Source organism: Vitis riparia, chromosome 8 (assembly GCF_004353265.1).
Source record: "Vitis riparia cultivar Riparia Gloire de Montpellier isolate 1030 chromosome 8, EGFV_Vit.rip_1.0, whole genome shotgun sequence".
NCBI lineage: Eukaryota > Viridiplantae > Streptophyta > Magnoliopsida > Vitales > Vitaceae > Vitis > Vitis riparia.
Window position 1 is genome coordinate 15,725,507 of NC_048438.1, and position 17,259 is coordinate 15,742,765.

A 17,259-nucleotide genomic window follows, 5' to 3' on the forward strand; every position below is an offset into this window, starting at 1 on the left:
GGCGGGTTCGGGACGGGTCGCCCCTATCCCAACCCCGCCCCGTTTAGCAAAATCAATTCCCATCCCCGTCCCATTAAAAAAAATAAACGGGGCGGGGCGGGTATGGGAAATTCCCATACCCGCCCCGCCCCGCCCCGTTTAGTTTTTTTTTTTTTTTTTTTTTTTTTTTTTTTTTTTTTTTTACTTTAAAAATTTTAAATTACATTAAAATAAATATATTTTATAAATAATAAAATTATTATATTTTTTATAACTTATTTTTTAAAAAAATTTATTATTATCTATATATTAAAAATATTAAAATTAAATTTTAAATTAAATTAATTTTAAAATTAAATTAAATTTAAATTTAAAAATAATTTTATATGTAAACGGGGCGGGGCGGGGCGGGGTGGGGCAATACCCGAACCCGCCCCGGGTTTAAAAAAAAAATCCCAAACCCGTCCCAAACCCGTTTAATAAATTTTAACCCCGTCCCATTAGGGGCGGGGCGGGGCGGGTACCCGAAAAAACCCGCCCCGTTGCCATCCCTACTGCTAAGGATGCTGAGTTGAATAAATGGAGGGGCAATTTGGGCACAAAAGATGGAGCTAGCTTAGAGTGCACAAAAAGGATAAAACTTTTCATATTAAAAATTGATTGTCATATTTCCCATTGTTGGGTTTGAAAATGCTATTATGTTGGGATAGGAAGCCCAAAACACAATTTTCCCTCTTTACTACAATATTTTAAAAAACTCAAATGAAATTATAAATTATATATATATATATATATATTGGTATTCACACAATCGATTACTCTAACAAAATGGGAAAAAAAACTCATTTTTTTCTTAATCATACTAGACTTGTGACTTTACATTTTTCAATATTCTAATATTATTGGGTCAACTCACTCTATATGTATGGATATTAGAATACTAATTTTTAGTTTTCTATTATGTTAATTCCTCCAAACCACTAAAAAGTGGTAAAAAATAATTCCCATACATCTTAATCCCATGAAAAATAAGAAAAAAATATTAAAAAAAAAAAAAGACAAGTATTTTTCCCTTTGGTTTTCTTTGTCTCAAATTTCTTGAGAACCAAATACAAGCTAAATTTTTATTTTTATTTTTTCCTGAAACTCAATTTGCAAAGTTGGTAATAATCTTTGTCAAAGAAAAATAATATTAAAAATAAAAAAACTAATTACAATATTCAAACGTAGAATTGTTCAAATGCAAGAAGAATTACAATACCCTACTTCTTAAAAGCATTTGATAGTGACGTTTGTTGATTTGATTTGAGAGGATTGTTGGCCACAGGAATTGTAGGTGAAAAATGAAGTGCTGTTCCTACCATTCATATTTTAGAATTTAGATGAAGCGAAGCTAAGCGAAATCCAGGGAGAGGCAATAATGGTGTTGTTGACGATGATTGGAATTTTATGAGTAAAGTTTGATAAGATCATGCATATTTTATTAATTGGAAAGCTTTACAAGGACTGTAGCAGAAGTCCAACCTGGAAGATAAGAGTACGGCCAATGGGGTATTGATCCCGTGAACCAACAGTATTGAATCTAACCAAGTTGGACTGACACACTCCTAAATGCTAATTTAATAATCTATTTTGCATTCACAGGTGGAACAAACAAACACAAACACAAACACCCGACTGTATTTTCTTGATTTTATTTCTTTTCCTTCATTTGATTTCATTTTGTTTTATTAGAAACCCAATTGAAAGGCCGATTGATTATGGAAAGGAAAACAGAAAAAGATTGTATTTAGAATGCGCATTTTGAACCACTGATTTTTCTTTTTCCTACTAAATTTTGGCATTCAATTTCCAACTAACCAAACACACCATCACTTCATCAAAGGGGCATCCGACCGCTCATCTGAAGCCGTCACACCCGTTTTTTTAAAGACCCGACTCCCGAAAATCAAGAAACCCAGCGCGTGACCGGCGACGGCGGCGAGAAAAATGCCGCCGTTGAAGGACATGACGGCGAGCATGAGCATGTAACTGAAGCCGGAGCGAATGGCGTACAACGCCGTCTGGAGGAGACCCGTGGTGACATTGTGTGGGCCGGGTTTGAGGAGGCTTGAGCGAGAGAGCCACTCGAGGAGCAGGGCGACGACAAAGACCAAGATCAAGGCGAGAGCATACATGCCGGAGCTTGTTCCGGGCCAACCGGAGAAGAGAATCTCAGCGTTCTTGCCCCAGAAGAAGGTCATGTGGATCAGATGCAAGTGTGTGCCGGAGACATTGGCCGCCGGCGGCGTTCCTCCCATATCGTGATGCGGCGCTTTCCCGCTTTCCATCTTCTCGTGATGCTGCGATTCTGCCAAACCAAACCAGAGTGTTTTAACTTAAAATCCAAATAAAAATTATAGGCCCTTACACTTTATAGCCAGCAGAGTCTGCGTGTACCACATCCACGGTCTTTTATGAGGAAGGCAGTCCACGCTCCGTGATCACCCTCTTTTTATCAATTTTTTTTTAGTTTATTGACGAAATTATATAAACAGTTTATATTTTAAATATAAATCTTTTAAACACATACGAATATTTAGCAAATGCATAAATAGAGTTTATATAACAAATTTGTTTCATAATAATTTTTATTTATTTATTTATTTTCAATCAAGGCAGGTTTTCCACCATATAAGAAAATAATAAATTAATTTTTTTTTAACTTTCTCACAAAATTTAATTAGTGAGGTTATAAAAGGAAAAAATAATAATTTTCAATCAATAAACAAACAAATCAATTTTAAGCAATGACAATTTTTGGGCAAGTAAATTACATCTTATCAAAATCTGGAACAATCGATATCTTGTATAAATATTGTTCGATTTGAATCCAAAAGGGTTTTCACAGGTTTAAAATGAATTTATAATGTTAAGATAAATCTATACATATATAATAGTTTCAGTGATTATGGGGTATCACAAATACTCATATAATGTTCTCATTGTGTCTCATGAGATTACCAGATCAAACAGATAAATACCTCTCACTAAATCAAATAAAGATGAACTTTAATACCATTTTGTAACAATTTGCACCAAATTATATAAATATTATTCGTTTTGAGCCCAAACAAATTTTCATGGTTTTAAAACACATTAATAAAGTTAAGAGAAGTTCATATATATATATATAATAGTCTTATAAACTTTCTCCGTTATCTAATATAAAATATTATAAAATTATATTGATATTTTTAATTTATGGATTTTTTATTATTGTCATAATAATAATAATTTATGTCATGTTTTTGTGGGAGAGAAGTGCCAAGAAAATAAAGTTAATTGGAAGAAAACAGAGCTGGGTGTTGTTTAATCGCCCAAAGGAAATAATAAAAATGATCAATTAGACCATCTAAATATGAACATTAATATCAAAGTTTAGGACAAAAAAAACGGAAGATAAAATTGAGTTTTCCTAATGAAATTATTAAAATAAGATGGAGGTAACCAAAAGCGCGTGGGATGGATTAAGAACTCTAATAGTACTCATAAATGTGCTATAACCCCCTCTGAAGGCAGTCTCTGGACACAATCAAAAGACAAGTCAATTGGGGGGTCAGGGCTTTTGTCATCCACATAAGCCTGGAGGATTGCTCCCTAGAGAGCCGTCCACGTGTCCGAATTCAACCATACCAAAGACTTCAAAGAGAACACATCACGAAAGTCATGCAGAAAACTCCAAGCCCAAGCCCAGTTTACCTATACCACACAATTCAGAGGCCCAGGAACAATGCACTGGGCGTGATTTGCGCACAAGTCAGAATAATAACATCCGAAGAGTTAAAGAGCTAAATTTTGATAATTTTGAAAAACTAAAACCTACAGAAGTCTGCTCATGAATAAAAATAGCTATGCAATAAGCAAACAATTTGATCGCTTGTGTGACGTGCAAATTATGTTATTGGATGAAGACTAAGCGAGGCACTTGTATGTTTGATATTAATGAACTGAAAGTGATCATTTTATATAAGTATAAATATGAGCTGCAAAGCCTATGGCATGGTCAAGATTTTTAGTTCCAGTTCACATTCTGTATATGTTTTCTTCAATACCCGCCTGCAAAAATGGATAGAGTAGGCATATATCGCCTATTGGAAGAGGGGAAAGTGCAAAATTTGTTGTGAGGGAAGTTGGATATTGTTTACAATTTTAAAACCCTGCATTTTTACTTAAGAAAATTTGTAGCATAGAATTTCTATCAACTATACATTCGCCCTATATGGTATGGCATCACATGAACAGAAGCCAAAGAACACTTTGTTCTTTACATGTAAATATATAGGGACAAAAATAATATCAATATCAATCTTAAAATAGTGAATGCTCTTATTTACTATGGCAGTTTCCAGGCAGTTTGAATGGGCTAGCTTCTCAGAGGCCAGAGCTCGATGTTGTATGCACCTGCTCCTTTGGCCTTTTTCAGCTCCATCTGGACTTGAAGAAGAGCATCCGCAATGACGTGATCTCCAGGCATCTCCTTGCTCAATACAGAATAATCCCTCAGACTCTCTTCCCAACGTTCAAGCTGATTCAGGGAGGGAAAAAAAAAATTGAAAGCCACTTCTGATTGACAGTAAAATGAAATAAAAGTAAACTGAAACTGAAAGAACAACAAAATGAACTCGAATGTAAATATTCAGCGTCTCATTTCCCTATTCTATAGGAAGGGCCCAATGCTCCAACTCATTTGCAAAAAGGACTATTTTTTTCAAAAGAATGCGAACATTAGAATCATACCCTGACATTAGAATAAGCACGGCGTAGAAGTGCTTTGGAATAGTCAGGACGGTTTCGTAAAGCAGCATTGCAATCATCGATAGCTGTTTCCCACTGCCCAAGTTTAGATCTGCAAGCAGCTCGATTACACAGCAAGACGCAATTTGTAGGATCATGCTGCAGACCTTGGCCATACAATGAACATGCCTCCAAGTACTTCCCAGTTTTGTAAAATTCATTTCCAGCTTTTCGAGCATCGGCAACACCCCTAGCTTTTCTTAGCCACATTAATGACTTAGAACTGGAGTGCAAGTTAACAGCCTGTTCAGCAGCCAGAACCCCTTCCTCGAACCTGTGATTCAGTTGAACTTGAGTCACAAAGTTTACAACTATTAGGTTAAAAGATGGTCGGGACAACAAACTAAGCTAACAATGCACTGACCTTCCAAGATACAAATTGATCTGAGTTTCAATTATCAGCAAGCATTGTGCCTCTTCACCAGCTTTTCTTGATTTACTTTCTTCTGAATTCTTTGCATCCATCAATAATTCGAGCGCTTCCTTTGCCCTGTGAAGCTTTAATAGAGCTTCAGCTTTAGCAGCAAGTACCTGACACAAGCATATTTTTTTTTTTCAATAATTCACATTCATTATATCATCTAAACAAATATATACATATGCATTTCTAATTACCTGGTTTGATGCATCAGCTCCGGCTTCAATAGATAGAGTGCTTTCTTTCAAAACATAGTCCCAATCTTGAACCTTTCTGGCTTTTTGCATATTTGTTAAATGTACCTCAAGATGCAGAAGACGCTGCATGGCCTCTGAACCTAAATCATGCCCCGACAACTTGACATGCCATTTTGCTTCTTTCACACGGCCCAACCTAGAAGTTGTTAGAAAGAGGAATTATTAACTTTTTATATTGGTCTCCACGCCTATAAAATTGTAGAGTCAAATTGAAGGACAAGAAGCGAAGTATTCAGTCAAAGGGGACTCATTCAGCAGTCTATTCTTCCCTGTGAGACTCTACAGTATCCCATATTGAACTCAAGGCAATCAAAGCATATGCACAATGGTAAGGCTGTCTTAAGATGAGTTTGTTTCCGAACAAAGGATATGATTACAAGTTTGGTAGGTGTCAAAATTTTTTCTGTAGATTCAACTTTTCATTCATAACCACTGGTACGGCTACCACATTTTCATGCGAGGTATCAAAATTAAGAAAAAAAATTACATAAATAATCATTGGAAATGTACCCACCAATCTACACGGCTATTACAACCCCATGGCCCTACACACTTTTAGAGGTAATGCCATCTGCAGACAGTATAAAAATAGAAACTGAGAAAGAAGACTTTTTTTTTTCCAGTTTTGTCTTACATCACCGTCTCTAAACAAACAAAAATGATTGTATTTTATAAGCTCAGTCTTGTATTATAGAATTTGAACTTTTGGTGGCCATACCCATATTTCAAGCTAACAAAAATGCGCGGAGAGGAAGATAATCAATCATAAATAAATGAATAAGAATCCCTTTGGTGTTGATTACGAAAGTATTTTTAATATTTTTAGCATTTCAAAACTGAATAAGAATACCTGTATTTTGTCATGTTTGATTTATTATAAATAAAAAAAAAAAGAAAAAGAATTAAATATAATTAAAATTAATAAATTTTTAAATATTTTTAAATTATTTAATTTTTATATAAAAAATAAAATTAAGTAAAAATGATTTAAAAACATATAAAAATAATTAATTTTTAATATTTTTTTAGTTTTCTTTACTCTTATTGTTATCGTATTTACCTTCATTTTTTTGTTATGAACATAGCATTAGGAGATGAAACAAACAAAATTGAAAAAGGGAAACAGAATTGCAGTGTATCAGCCTTATAAAAGTGAATGAACTCATAAGCTAAAATGGTACCTGGTATAGAGGGTTCCCAGTCGGTAATGAGCACGAGAATACGATGGATCACAATTGATGGCCTGCAGGCACTCTCCAACCGCTTCTGTAAACTTGCCGAGGCCAGCCAAAGCTGCAGCTTTATTGTTATGGCAAGCTGCATTTTGACAATTCAAAGCAATAGCTTTGTCATAAAAGGATATTGCCTCCCTATAGCGTCCTCTTCTGTATTCTTGGTTTCCTGCATTTTTAAGCTTTTCCACACTCTCAAAATGTGGAACCACTCGACAGTTGGGCTTTTCTGCCAAGGCTTTACTTCTGGTAACTTCACAAACATTTGAAAGGTTCTCCACATTCTTTACACCCTTCATGATGCTTCCATGACCATAATTACATCCACCAAAGCCTAAAACATTTTTACTTGATTGACTTGGTTCAGGTGCTCCCAAACCCATCTTACCTTCAATGCCAGGCACACCATTTACCTGAACATATTTAGTGTGATGCGGGTCGTTCTGCAAGACTTTATTTTTGGAAGCTTTATATATGTTTCCAAATGAAAGGATGCTTCTAGTGTTGGGGCTTTTGGGTGTTGGAAATCCAGTGTGGGTATTGCAAAAGTTGTCATTGGGGACATTCCCTCCACCAAGGGATACAGGGGTTTTTGAGCAGTCTATCCTAGCAGATTTTGGGCTCCCTTCATGGGATGAGATGGAGGGAAGATGGAACAAGCGTTTTCTTGAATCACAAGGAGAAGATGGGAACGGGGAAGGAGTGGGACTCGAGATGTCATTACCTTTCACATCTTTTCGGGTATTCACGTTGGGATGCCTAGTGAGTCCACCGAAATCCTTCCCGCTGTTTTGATATTTCAAATTCCCTGAATTTGAAGTCCTCGAATCCCTGAACCCGCTAATGGATATCTTCTCTTGACTATTTCCTGCAATGGGCTTTAAGCTATGAGGAACCGCAGTTGCATTTCCAACAATATTGTTGCTCCAGTACTTCTGTTTCTTTGAAGAAACAGAAAATTTGCTGGAGCTTACAACCAATCTCCCTGAATCAAACCCCATGGCAGAACACCGAAAAGGAAACAGCCGGAAGAAATCACAACCGAACTTGGGGAGATATTATGGAGAAAACATAACCCAATTCCAGAAGAGAATGAAACCCGTTTGAAGAATATATTAAAGAACGCAGCTCAAATTTAAAGAGACTACAAAGAAACCATCAATGCAGAAGATACATTGAATCAAGAATGCTTCATGACGTGATTTCTAATCACTCCACAGTAAGGGATTAGAAACATAAATGGAAAATTCAAATATAGAAAGGGAAATAATAAGAAATAACATTATTGGATGTGCTGTAGCTATAAAATAAAAAAATTCTCAAAGCAAATTACGCACTCCTGCATTGACACCCATCTGAAGAAAGATGGATTTGAAACTGGGTAGAAGAGGAGTTTTGGGATGGAAATCATGGAAGTGATCATAATCCATAGAATGCAAGCTGGCCATGTGGGTTGCTAGGCATGAGCGTCGTTTGTCTTTGGGAGGTCCTTATCCATCACAGCCAAAACCTTGAAAAGGCTTTGGTCACTAAGAAAACGACCTTTTGCAGTTAAGCCTGCACCCCCATTATGCCAGCAGCATTCACGTTCTCATGTGCCCTGCCTCTTTCTGCTTCCACACCAAGCGAGAATGAGGTTTCGAGCTGGCACAAACCCCACCATTTTTCTCCACTAACCCTGGCATTAACCCGTTACAGGCAGTTGACTTTTTTTTTTTTTTTTTTGATATCTTTGTTCAAATGATAATATAATCTTCACATAAAATCCTAGTCTAATTAAGCTTCTTGTTGAGATAGTTATAAAACATAATCTTTTATATTTGCTTCCTGCAATCATGTGATGAGGAACTAAGAGCACTTTTTCTCCGAATCTTAGTCAAAAAGCAATTTGAAAATTCTAATTATCAAGTTAGACTTTATGTAACCATATCGAAGCAGCCATTGGTTCGGATTGATTTGGGCTTTCTAAGAACTCCTGTCTATGTTTTTAACAAATAAAATATAAAAAATAAAATTCAATGTTCTTAATTTCTTCTCTTCTTCAAAAATGAGAAAATTAAACCTATTTTTGTTTAAAAGGGTTATATATATGATAGTACAATATTTATAGTGACAAAAATTGAGATGACCTACTAGGCAAATTATAGATACAAAAATCAGCACATTTGCCCAATGTTATTAATGAGCGAGGACAGGGAGCAATATTATTGGAAAGGAATACCAGAGTGGCACAATTCTGAGTGGAGCTGTGAATGATAAGAGGGCCCTGATCTGTGGAAGGAATATGGCTTGTATTTGCTTCGTCCAGCTAAAGAAAGAAAGACATGTTTGGTTGAGAATGATATGAACTAGTGGTATATTGCAAACAAAACAGCATGTGATCTGGAGTGCGATAACTCTACTTGGGGCCATCTCTTTTCTCAAATTATTGTTTGGAACAGTTAAAACTGCCCATGGATCGGGGGAATGGTAGGTTCCACTCTTTCTAGAAGCATATTCATTCACCTTTTGAGTTATCAGGCACCGCCTCCAATCATCAAATTAAATTAACAGTGTATATAACTTATTTAATAAACAAATAATTTTTAGTTCAATTAGGATAACATGAATTTAATTTAAATTAACTTATTTAATAATCGTGTTGATTAGTTTAATTATAACATTAAACTATTTAACTCATATTTGATTTATTTTAATTTTTTTTTAAATAAATAAATCAATTATGTCATCAAAATATTTGATTAAAACATTAATTATAATTAATATAAGACTTAATTTGATTATTAAATAAGTGAAATGGAATATAATATATCTTACCTTTTTTATAATTAAGTATAATTTAAGTTTATATATTTTTGACCCAACTATTATTCATGTCCGATATATGTTATTGCAATGCTTAGATTTTGATACAACACCGACATGATCCTCATTGCTATTTCTTAATGGACTAGTAATGAAGCATGGTTGCACCAATCAGGCAAAGATGGAGCGTGTTATTAAGACGTGAAATTATTATATATTATGGGCTAATTATCAGGGAGGCAAAAAAAATGTGGCATTTTTTGAGATTGAAAAAGCTTTTATTTAAAGGGGAGTCAATTGGGTCTATTTCCACGGGAACCCGATAAATGAAGCACGGTGAACCGGCCAAAGATAAATGCAAATGCTTGTGTATTACAAGCCAAGCATGACGGATGAGAGCATTACTCTAGATACCCAGTCAGCCAGTCTTGTATTTAAAGACTATTATTACTTATTAGATAGACCAAGTTTGCACTTGGCTTCATCCCAAAGAAACAAGCTTCGATCAATTATAACAAACTATCATCACCTCAACGCCCCTGTACTTCCATTTTTGAAGCCTTTATGTCTTCAATCTCTCCATTACAACCATTGGTAGCATTGGTAACAAGACCTTTTAATACCTTTATTTCTTCAATGCCCCCATTGCCATTGGAAGCGTCCCCAACAAGATCTTTTAACTTTATGTCTTCAATCGCCTCCCCACCACTGGAAGCCTTGCCAACAAGATTCATTGCTTTTGTGTCTTCAAATAGCTTTTCTAAGTTGCAGTAAGAAGATCCACCTCAGCAACACGCTCACGACTCGTTTTTGCATTCTCGTCCATTGGTTTCATCACTCGTTCTCGCTTATTTTCCATCAAATCTCCCACCAATTAATGTCTCTACGTGAGCCTAGCTATCACACTTGTCCATTGTGAGGCCAAACTTGTAAAGCTCCCCTTACGCTCATGGTGCTGATATGGTGGTCACCGAACTGTGGCCAGCAAATCATAGGAACACGTCCCAGAATGCCCTCTATCACTGAGCTCCGCCCACAGTGGGACAGAAACCCACCAACAGCCGGGTGAAGCAGAACCTCCTCTTGTGGCGCCCAACCCACTATGCACGCCCTTTCAAGCTTCTCCAGAGTCCCAACGAAATCACTCTCCTTTTCCGCAACAGAGTCTGGCCGTAACACCCACAAGAATGGCTTACCGCTGTTGACTAACCCATGCCACACCTCTAACAGCTGATCACGACTCAACGCTTCTATACTTCCAAAGCTAACATGTACCACTGATCTCGACGCCTGAGATTCTAGCCATGCCACGCACCTTCTGTCTTGTTTCCACGTATTAATGCCGGATGAAAAAGATGGCGAAGAATTTTTTTGTGAGGGATTTCAAGAGAGAATCCGGTGGACCAATGGCGTAAACTTTTGGGAACGTACAGAGAGGCATGTTTAGAAATCGCTGTGGCTTCCAATTCTTCAAGGGTATTGAGTATAATGGCTGAAGCTGGCTTTGGTCGTGCCTAAGGTTTCCCGTAACATCAATGGGGAGCCTGGCTTTTCAACCTCGACTGGACATGCCTGAAAGATCTTTGCGACACATGACCGTTTCTAGCCCAGGAATGCAGGTGATGGGAGCATCTATATCGCCATCTCCTGCAATTAACATGATTATATGTACGCACATAATTACACAAAAATTTTAAAATAAAAACCTCATCTCTTCACAGCCTTCTTCATATATCCTAGTGATACCACATTACACTATACACACACACACACGCAAGAATGACTCCATGGGAATCAGTCACTAGTCAAACTGATAAGAGAAAACGACAAAGTAGAGATTCTTTTCAAATTTTCAATCGACTATAATAAAATAATTTAATAAATTTTATATGATATTCAATTGTGTTTATAATGGGACTAAAAATTAGGCTGGCAAAAATTATATATATATGTCTTATTTTTAAATTTCAAATTGTTCGAAATACTAAAATGATAATTTTTTTTAATAAATTCGTTTCATAGATTTTGTTTAATAATTAAAAATAAGAAAAATATACATTTGTAAATAAAATTTATTTAAATTATTAAAAATATTACTTAGAATTCTTATTATTTTTTATTTTTATTGAAAAATTCAATTGATTTTTTTTTCTTTTTTAAGATTAGTATTTTGTTTATTTAATTTTATCAATTATACATAAAATTATTTAGTTTGTTGAATGATAAAGGATGATACCATTAACCATTTTTCAAATTTTATTATGATATATATATGTGGTTTTCTCCCTCCTAAACAAAGTTTCTAACTCCCCCAGCCTGTTGAGGCCTCGCGTCCCTATGATCCAGTAGCTACCAAATGGACGCATGCTCTCAATCAAGATTGAGTTCTGGTTTAGTTGTCCCTGCAAAAGATGTCCGGACAGTGTGTCCGGACACACCCTCCGATGGTTTTGTCAGCCATATATGAGAGATTAATCAGTTGGTCTTTCACTAAGTATAGCAAGCTTACTTTCTTCCTTGTGTGGAGGTTCATATATATAGTGTCAGAAGCTTTGCCTCCCTTTTTAATGATGGGAAGACTTTTTGACTCGTCATGATGCCTTTAGGTGATGGCAGGGCCATCATCACCCTACGGGCGGCTGTCAGAGATTGTGGGAAGTGACTTGCTATCATTCCTGTCCTTTCTCTCTACAGGTGGCGGAGCGTGGGTTGTGACAGGCTGTCGGAATGACGTAGTAAGACATGCTTTACTTCAGTCAACGATCCGGACAAACATATCCGGATAGGATATGGTAGTCGTCCGGATGTAATATGGCGGTTGTCCGGATGTGATGTTTGCGAGTGTCGTGTGCTTTTCTCCCTGAGGGAGTCTGGATAGGGGAAGCGCGCCACGTGTCCTCTTGGGGAAATTTGGATGGAGCTGATCCGGATAGAAATGCGTGTCACGTGTCATCAGGGAGGGGTCCTTACACAACCTACAAATAATTATATTCATTGAATGATAAGGAAGAGATACCATTAAGTACTATTTTTCAAATTCATCGATAATTTTTATAATGCATATCAATAACTTGGTCTGTATTCTTATGCAATGTCATTTGAGAAGGTCACGCTATACTTAAATATAGATATGCTATATGTAAAATAAAAGTATTTGTCATTAGTATTTGCTCAAATGAAAAATGTTATATTAATTATTATGTTATAAACCGACAATGCCATTGGATTACAAATTTTCACATATACATGGCTTATCTTAGTCATTTTGTTGCCAAACAAAATAATTTATATTTTACTCTAATTAATAAAATGTTATCATCTTAATAATATTAATATAAAGGAAACATGATATATGTGTCCACATCCCTCCTCTCTTACTTGTTCTCTTAAAAATCACGATGTATTATACAATAACAAATAATATAATTTGGATTTTTTCTTTCAATCTTTTTAAGAATTCAAACTAATTTCACTCAATATCCTTAAAGTTTGAAATAAATATACCTAAAATAGTCGAAGGTAATATCTATATCATTAAAAGGTAATATCTAAACGGTTAAAAATAGTACATTTAACAAAAAATAGGTATGAAATACTAATTATTTTTAATTAATGGCTTGAAATTTGTATTTTATAATTTAAGTTCTTATTGCAATTTTTTTCACATGAGTGTATGAAAACATACTTTTCCTAATCAATAAAGAAAAAATAAGATCAACACAAGAAAAACAAATGAAAGCCCATTACTATGCACCCAAACAGCCCATTAGTAGACCCAGCCCACATCACATGATTTTTTTTCCTATTTTGAAAAAAAAAAAACGAAGCCCATTACAAGAGATTAGGACAATTATGCCAAAGTAGGCCAATCCACCTGTTAGGCCGGTCCAACAAGCCGAGTGCAGGGCCGGTTCAACCATACAAGGGTTCAAAAAACCTAACCAAATCAGAATTGGAATTGGGCCACGGACCACTCGATATCTAATCCGATTTTCAAAACACGTGGGAACTATGGACGAAATATGAACCCCTAAGTTTTTTATGTTTTATTTTTTTCTTTTTACAAGAAAAACAAATATAATTTATCAATAACAAGTGATATATAAGAGTTAAGAACATAGAAAAAGATAATACCAGGAAGCACCAGGATTTTTATTGAGACTTTTACAAAATCTTTTCCAATTACAATATTTATTATTATCACTATTACTAAAATACTAGATTGCTTATGGTAATTTAAAAAATAAAATTAAAAATATCCATGATAATTATTAATCAAAAACCACAATTTTCCTTAGAGTGTTGATTAATTAATAACAATACTGAAATTTTGTAGAGAGTAAAACATACGATATGATTACACATTATTATTGTTACCTTACATAATTTTAAATAGAATCTTAATACTTAATAATATTAAAGGTTAGGTGGTTTGTTTTTGTAATATTTTATTTTTATTAAATATTAAAAAATAAAAAAAATCAATATATTATTTTTTTTTATTAAAAAAATTATATATTTTGATTTTTTTATTTAATAAAAAAATTATAAAAAATAAAAAATAAATAACCTAAATTCTAAAAATAAATTATATTCAACAAAAAGTAAAAAAAAAAAAAACAAACAGTCCTTATCATTTCCACAGTGCATTAAATAAGTTTTTTTTTTAATCTCATTACTTGTGGGTTGGTTTAGCATCACAAAAGTGGTAAGTAATATGTTGCCAAAATTACAAGCTGAAGATCCTGCCGTTTTGTCATTATCATGGAGTAACCGTAAAGTAGAAGCGTACCACTGATTTTAAAAGCTCCAACTTGAAACTTCAATTATTTTCTGAAATTGGAATTTTCCAGACACCTTTGCTATCCCAGTTCTTTTTTTTTTCCCAAAATAAAACGAAGAAGAAGCTATAGATATTGGGTGAAGTAAAAGCAACGTGGAAGCAGCTACCAGTGACTGGCAAAATAATAAAATAATTTAATAAATTTTATATGATATTCAATTGTGTTTATAATGGGACTAAAAATTAGGCTGGCAAAAATTATATATATATGTCTTATTTTTAAATTTCAAATTGTTCGAAATACTAAAATGATAATTTTTTTTAATAAATTCGTTTCATAGATTTTGTTTAATAATTAAAAATAAGAAAAATATACATTTGTAAATAAAATTTATTTAAATTATTAAAAATATTACTTAGAATTCTTATTATTTTTTATTTTTATTGAAAAATTCAATTGATTCTTTTTTTTCTTTTTTAAGATTAGTATTTTGTTTATTTAATTTTACCAATTATACATAAAATTATTTAGTTTGTTGAATGATAAAGGATGATACCATTAACCATTTTTCAAATTTTATTATGATGTATATAGGTGGTTTTCTCCCTCCTAAACAAAGTTTCTAACTCCCCCACTGCCTACTAATGGTTATACTCATTGAATGATAAGGAAGAGATACCATTAAGTACTATTTTTCAAATTCATCGATAATTTTTATAATGCATATCAATAACTTTGTATGTATTCTTATGCAGTGTCATTTGAGAAGGTCACGCTGTATTTAAAATATAGATATGCTATATGTAAAATAAAAGTATTTGTCATTAGTATTTGCTCAAATGAAAAATGTTATATTAATTATTATGTTATAAACCGACAATGCCATTGGATTACAAATTTTCGCATATACATGGCTTATCTTAGTCATTTTGCTGCCAAACAAAATAATTTATATTTTACTCTAATTAATAAAATGTTATCATTTTAATAATATTAATATAAAGGAAACATGATGTATGCGTCCACATCCCTCCTCTCTTACTTGTTCTCTTAAAAATCAAGATGTATTATACAACAACAAATAACATAATTTGGATTTTTTCTCTCAATCTTTTTAAGAATTCGGACTAATTTCACTCATTATCCTTAAAGTTTAAAATAAATATACCCAAAATGGTCAAAGATAATATCTATATCATTAAAAGGTAATATCTGAATGGTTAAAAATAGTACATTTAACAAAAAATAGGTATGAAATACTAATTATTTTTAAATAACGACTTGAAATTTGTATTTTATAATTTAAGTTCTTATTGCAATTTTTTTCACATGAGTGTATGAAAACATACTTTTCCTAATCAATAAAGAAAAAATAAGATCAACACAAGAAAAACAAATGAAAGCCCATTACTATGCACCCAAACAGCCCATTAGTAGACCCAGCCCACATCACATGGTTTTTTTTTTCCTTTTTTGAAAAAAAAAACGAAGCCCATTACAAGAGATTAGGACAATTATGCCAAAGTAGGCCAATCCACCTGTTAGGCCGGTCCAACAAGCCGAGTGCAGGGCCGGTTCAACCATACAAGGGTTCAAAAAACCTAACCAAATCAGAATGGGAATTGGGCCACGGACCACTCGATATCTAATCCGATTTTCAAAACACGTGGGAAGTGGAAACTATGGACGAAATATGAACCCCTAAGTTTTTTTATGTTTTATTTTTTTCTTTTTACAACAAAAGCAAATATAATTTATCAATAACAAGTGATATATAAGAGTTAAGAACATAGAAAAAGATAATACCAGGAAGCACCAGGATTTTTATTGAGACTTTTACAAAATCTTTTCCAATTACAATATTTATTATTATCACTATTACTAAAATACTAGATTGCAGCACTGCAGTACATTTTTATGGTAATTTAAAAAATAAAATTAAAAATATCCATGATAATTATTAATCAAAAACCACAATTTTCCTTAGAGTGTTGGTTAATTAGTAACAATACTGAAATTTTGTAGAGAGTAAAACATACCATATGATTACACATTATTATTGTTACCTTACATAATTTTGAATAGAATCTTAATGCTTAATAATATTAAAGGTTAGGTTGTTTGTTTTTGTAATATTTTATTTTTATTAAATATTAAAAAATAAAGAAAAATCAATATATTATTTTTTTTTACTAAAAAAGTTACATATTTTGATTTTTTTTATTTAATAAAAAATTTATAATAAATTATAAAAAAATAGAAAAATAAATAACCTAAATTCTAAAAATAAATTATATTCAACAAAAAGTAAAAAAAAAACAAATACTAGGTCGTTATCATTTCCACAGTGCATTAAATAAGTTTTTTTTTTAGTCTCATTACTTGTGGGTTGGTTTAGCATCACAAAAGTGGTAAGTAATATGTTGCCAAAATTACAAGCTGAAGATCCTGCCGTTTTGTCATTATCATGGAGTAACCGTAAAGTAGAAGCGTACCACTGATTTTAAAAGCTCCAACTTGAAACTTCAATTATTTTCTGAAATTGGAATTTTCCAGACACCTTTGCTATCCCAGTTCTTTTTTTTTTTTTTTTCTCAAAATAAAACGAAGAAGAAGCTATAGATAATGGGTGAAGTAAAAGCAACGTGGAAGCAGCTACCAGTGACTTTTTTTTTTTTTAATTTAAATTTTTTGTACTTGTAATTTTTGGGCTTTAAGATTTGTTCTATTGGCTTTAATAAAGGATGGAGATCGCCCACAACTCCGTGCCTGCAAAAGGTGCGAGAGATGAATGCATGCGGAAGATTGGAATGAAAATGATAAAAGATTCCCATGATATAAGGGGTGTGGGGTTTATTCGGCCTTTGCTTTTCAAAGCAGGCCGCCCTCTAACTCTGACCTCCGGAGTCCCACCCCCTAAAACTATCATTCCACTTCATCGCCTAGCG

At 33.5% G+C, this 17,259-nt stretch overlaps 3 protein-coding genes across 3 annotated transcripts; all 3 read right to left on the reverse strand.

The window, feature by feature from the left end:
- Positions 1-1,433: 1,433 nt before the first annotated feature.
- LOC117919892 (copper transporter 6-like) lies at positions 1,434-2,370 on the reverse strand. The gene has a single exon (XM_034837178.1). The coding sequence runs from the start codon at positions 2,307-2,309 to the stop codon at positions 1,851-1,853; it is 459 nt and encodes a 152-aa protein (XP_034693069.1). The 5' UTR covers positions 2,310-2,370; the 3' UTR covers positions 1,434-1,850.
- A 1,788-nt stretch (positions 2,371-4,158) lies between these two features.
- Positions 4,159-8,172, reverse strand: LOC117920036 (TPR repeat-containing thioredoxin TTL1-like). The gene is made up of 5 exons (XM_034837383.1): positions 6,672-8,172; positions 5,431-5,626; positions 5,180-5,346; positions 4,759-5,089; positions 4,159-4,546 (listed from the first exon to the last, which is right to left on the reverse strand). The coding sequence occupies exons 1-5, from the start codon at positions 7,721-7,723 to the stop codon at positions 4,385-4,387; spliced, it is 1,908 nt and encodes a 635-aa protein (XP_034693274.1). The 5' UTR covers positions 7,724-8,172; the 3' UTR covers positions 4,159-4,384.
- Positions 8,173-10,427: 2,255 nt separating this feature from the next.
- LOC117920657 (7-deoxyloganetic acid glucosyltransferase-like) lies at positions 10,428-11,187 on the reverse strand. Its single transcript, XM_034838254.1, has 2 exons — positions 11,100-11,187; positions 10,428-10,849 (listed from the first exon to the last, which is right to left on the reverse strand). The coding sequence occupies exons 1-2, from the start codon at positions 11,185-11,187 to the stop codon at positions 10,428-10,430; spliced, it is 510 nt and encodes a 169-aa protein (XP_034694145.1).
- Positions 11,188-17,259: the final 6,072 nt, after the last annotated feature.

Coding starts and splice junctions, on each gene's coding strand:
- LOC117919892 (XM_034837178.1), bottom strand. CDS start 2,309: ATGGAAAGCGGGAAAGCGCCGCATCACGATATGGGAGGAACGCCGCCG.
- LOC117920036 (XM_034837383.1), bottom strand. CDS start 7,723: ATGGGGTTTGATTCAGGGAGATTGGTTGTAAGCTCCAGCAAATTTTCT. Junction 5,627..6,671: donor CTGGGAACCCTCTATACCAG/GTACCATTTTAG, acceptor AACAACTTCTAG/GTTGGGCCGTGTGAAAGAAG. Junction 4,547..4,758: donor GTGCTTATTCTAATGTCAGG/GTATGATTCTAA, acceptor TCCCTGAATCAG/CTTGAACGTTGGGAAGAGAG.
- LOC117920657 (XM_034838254.1), bottom strand. CDS start 11,187: ATGTTAATTGCAGGAGATGGCGATATAGATGCTCCCATCACCTGCATT. Junction 10,850..11,099: donor GTGTCGCAAAGATCTTTCAG/GCATGTCCAGTC, acceptor CGTGGAAACAAG/ACAGAAGGTGCGTGGCATGG.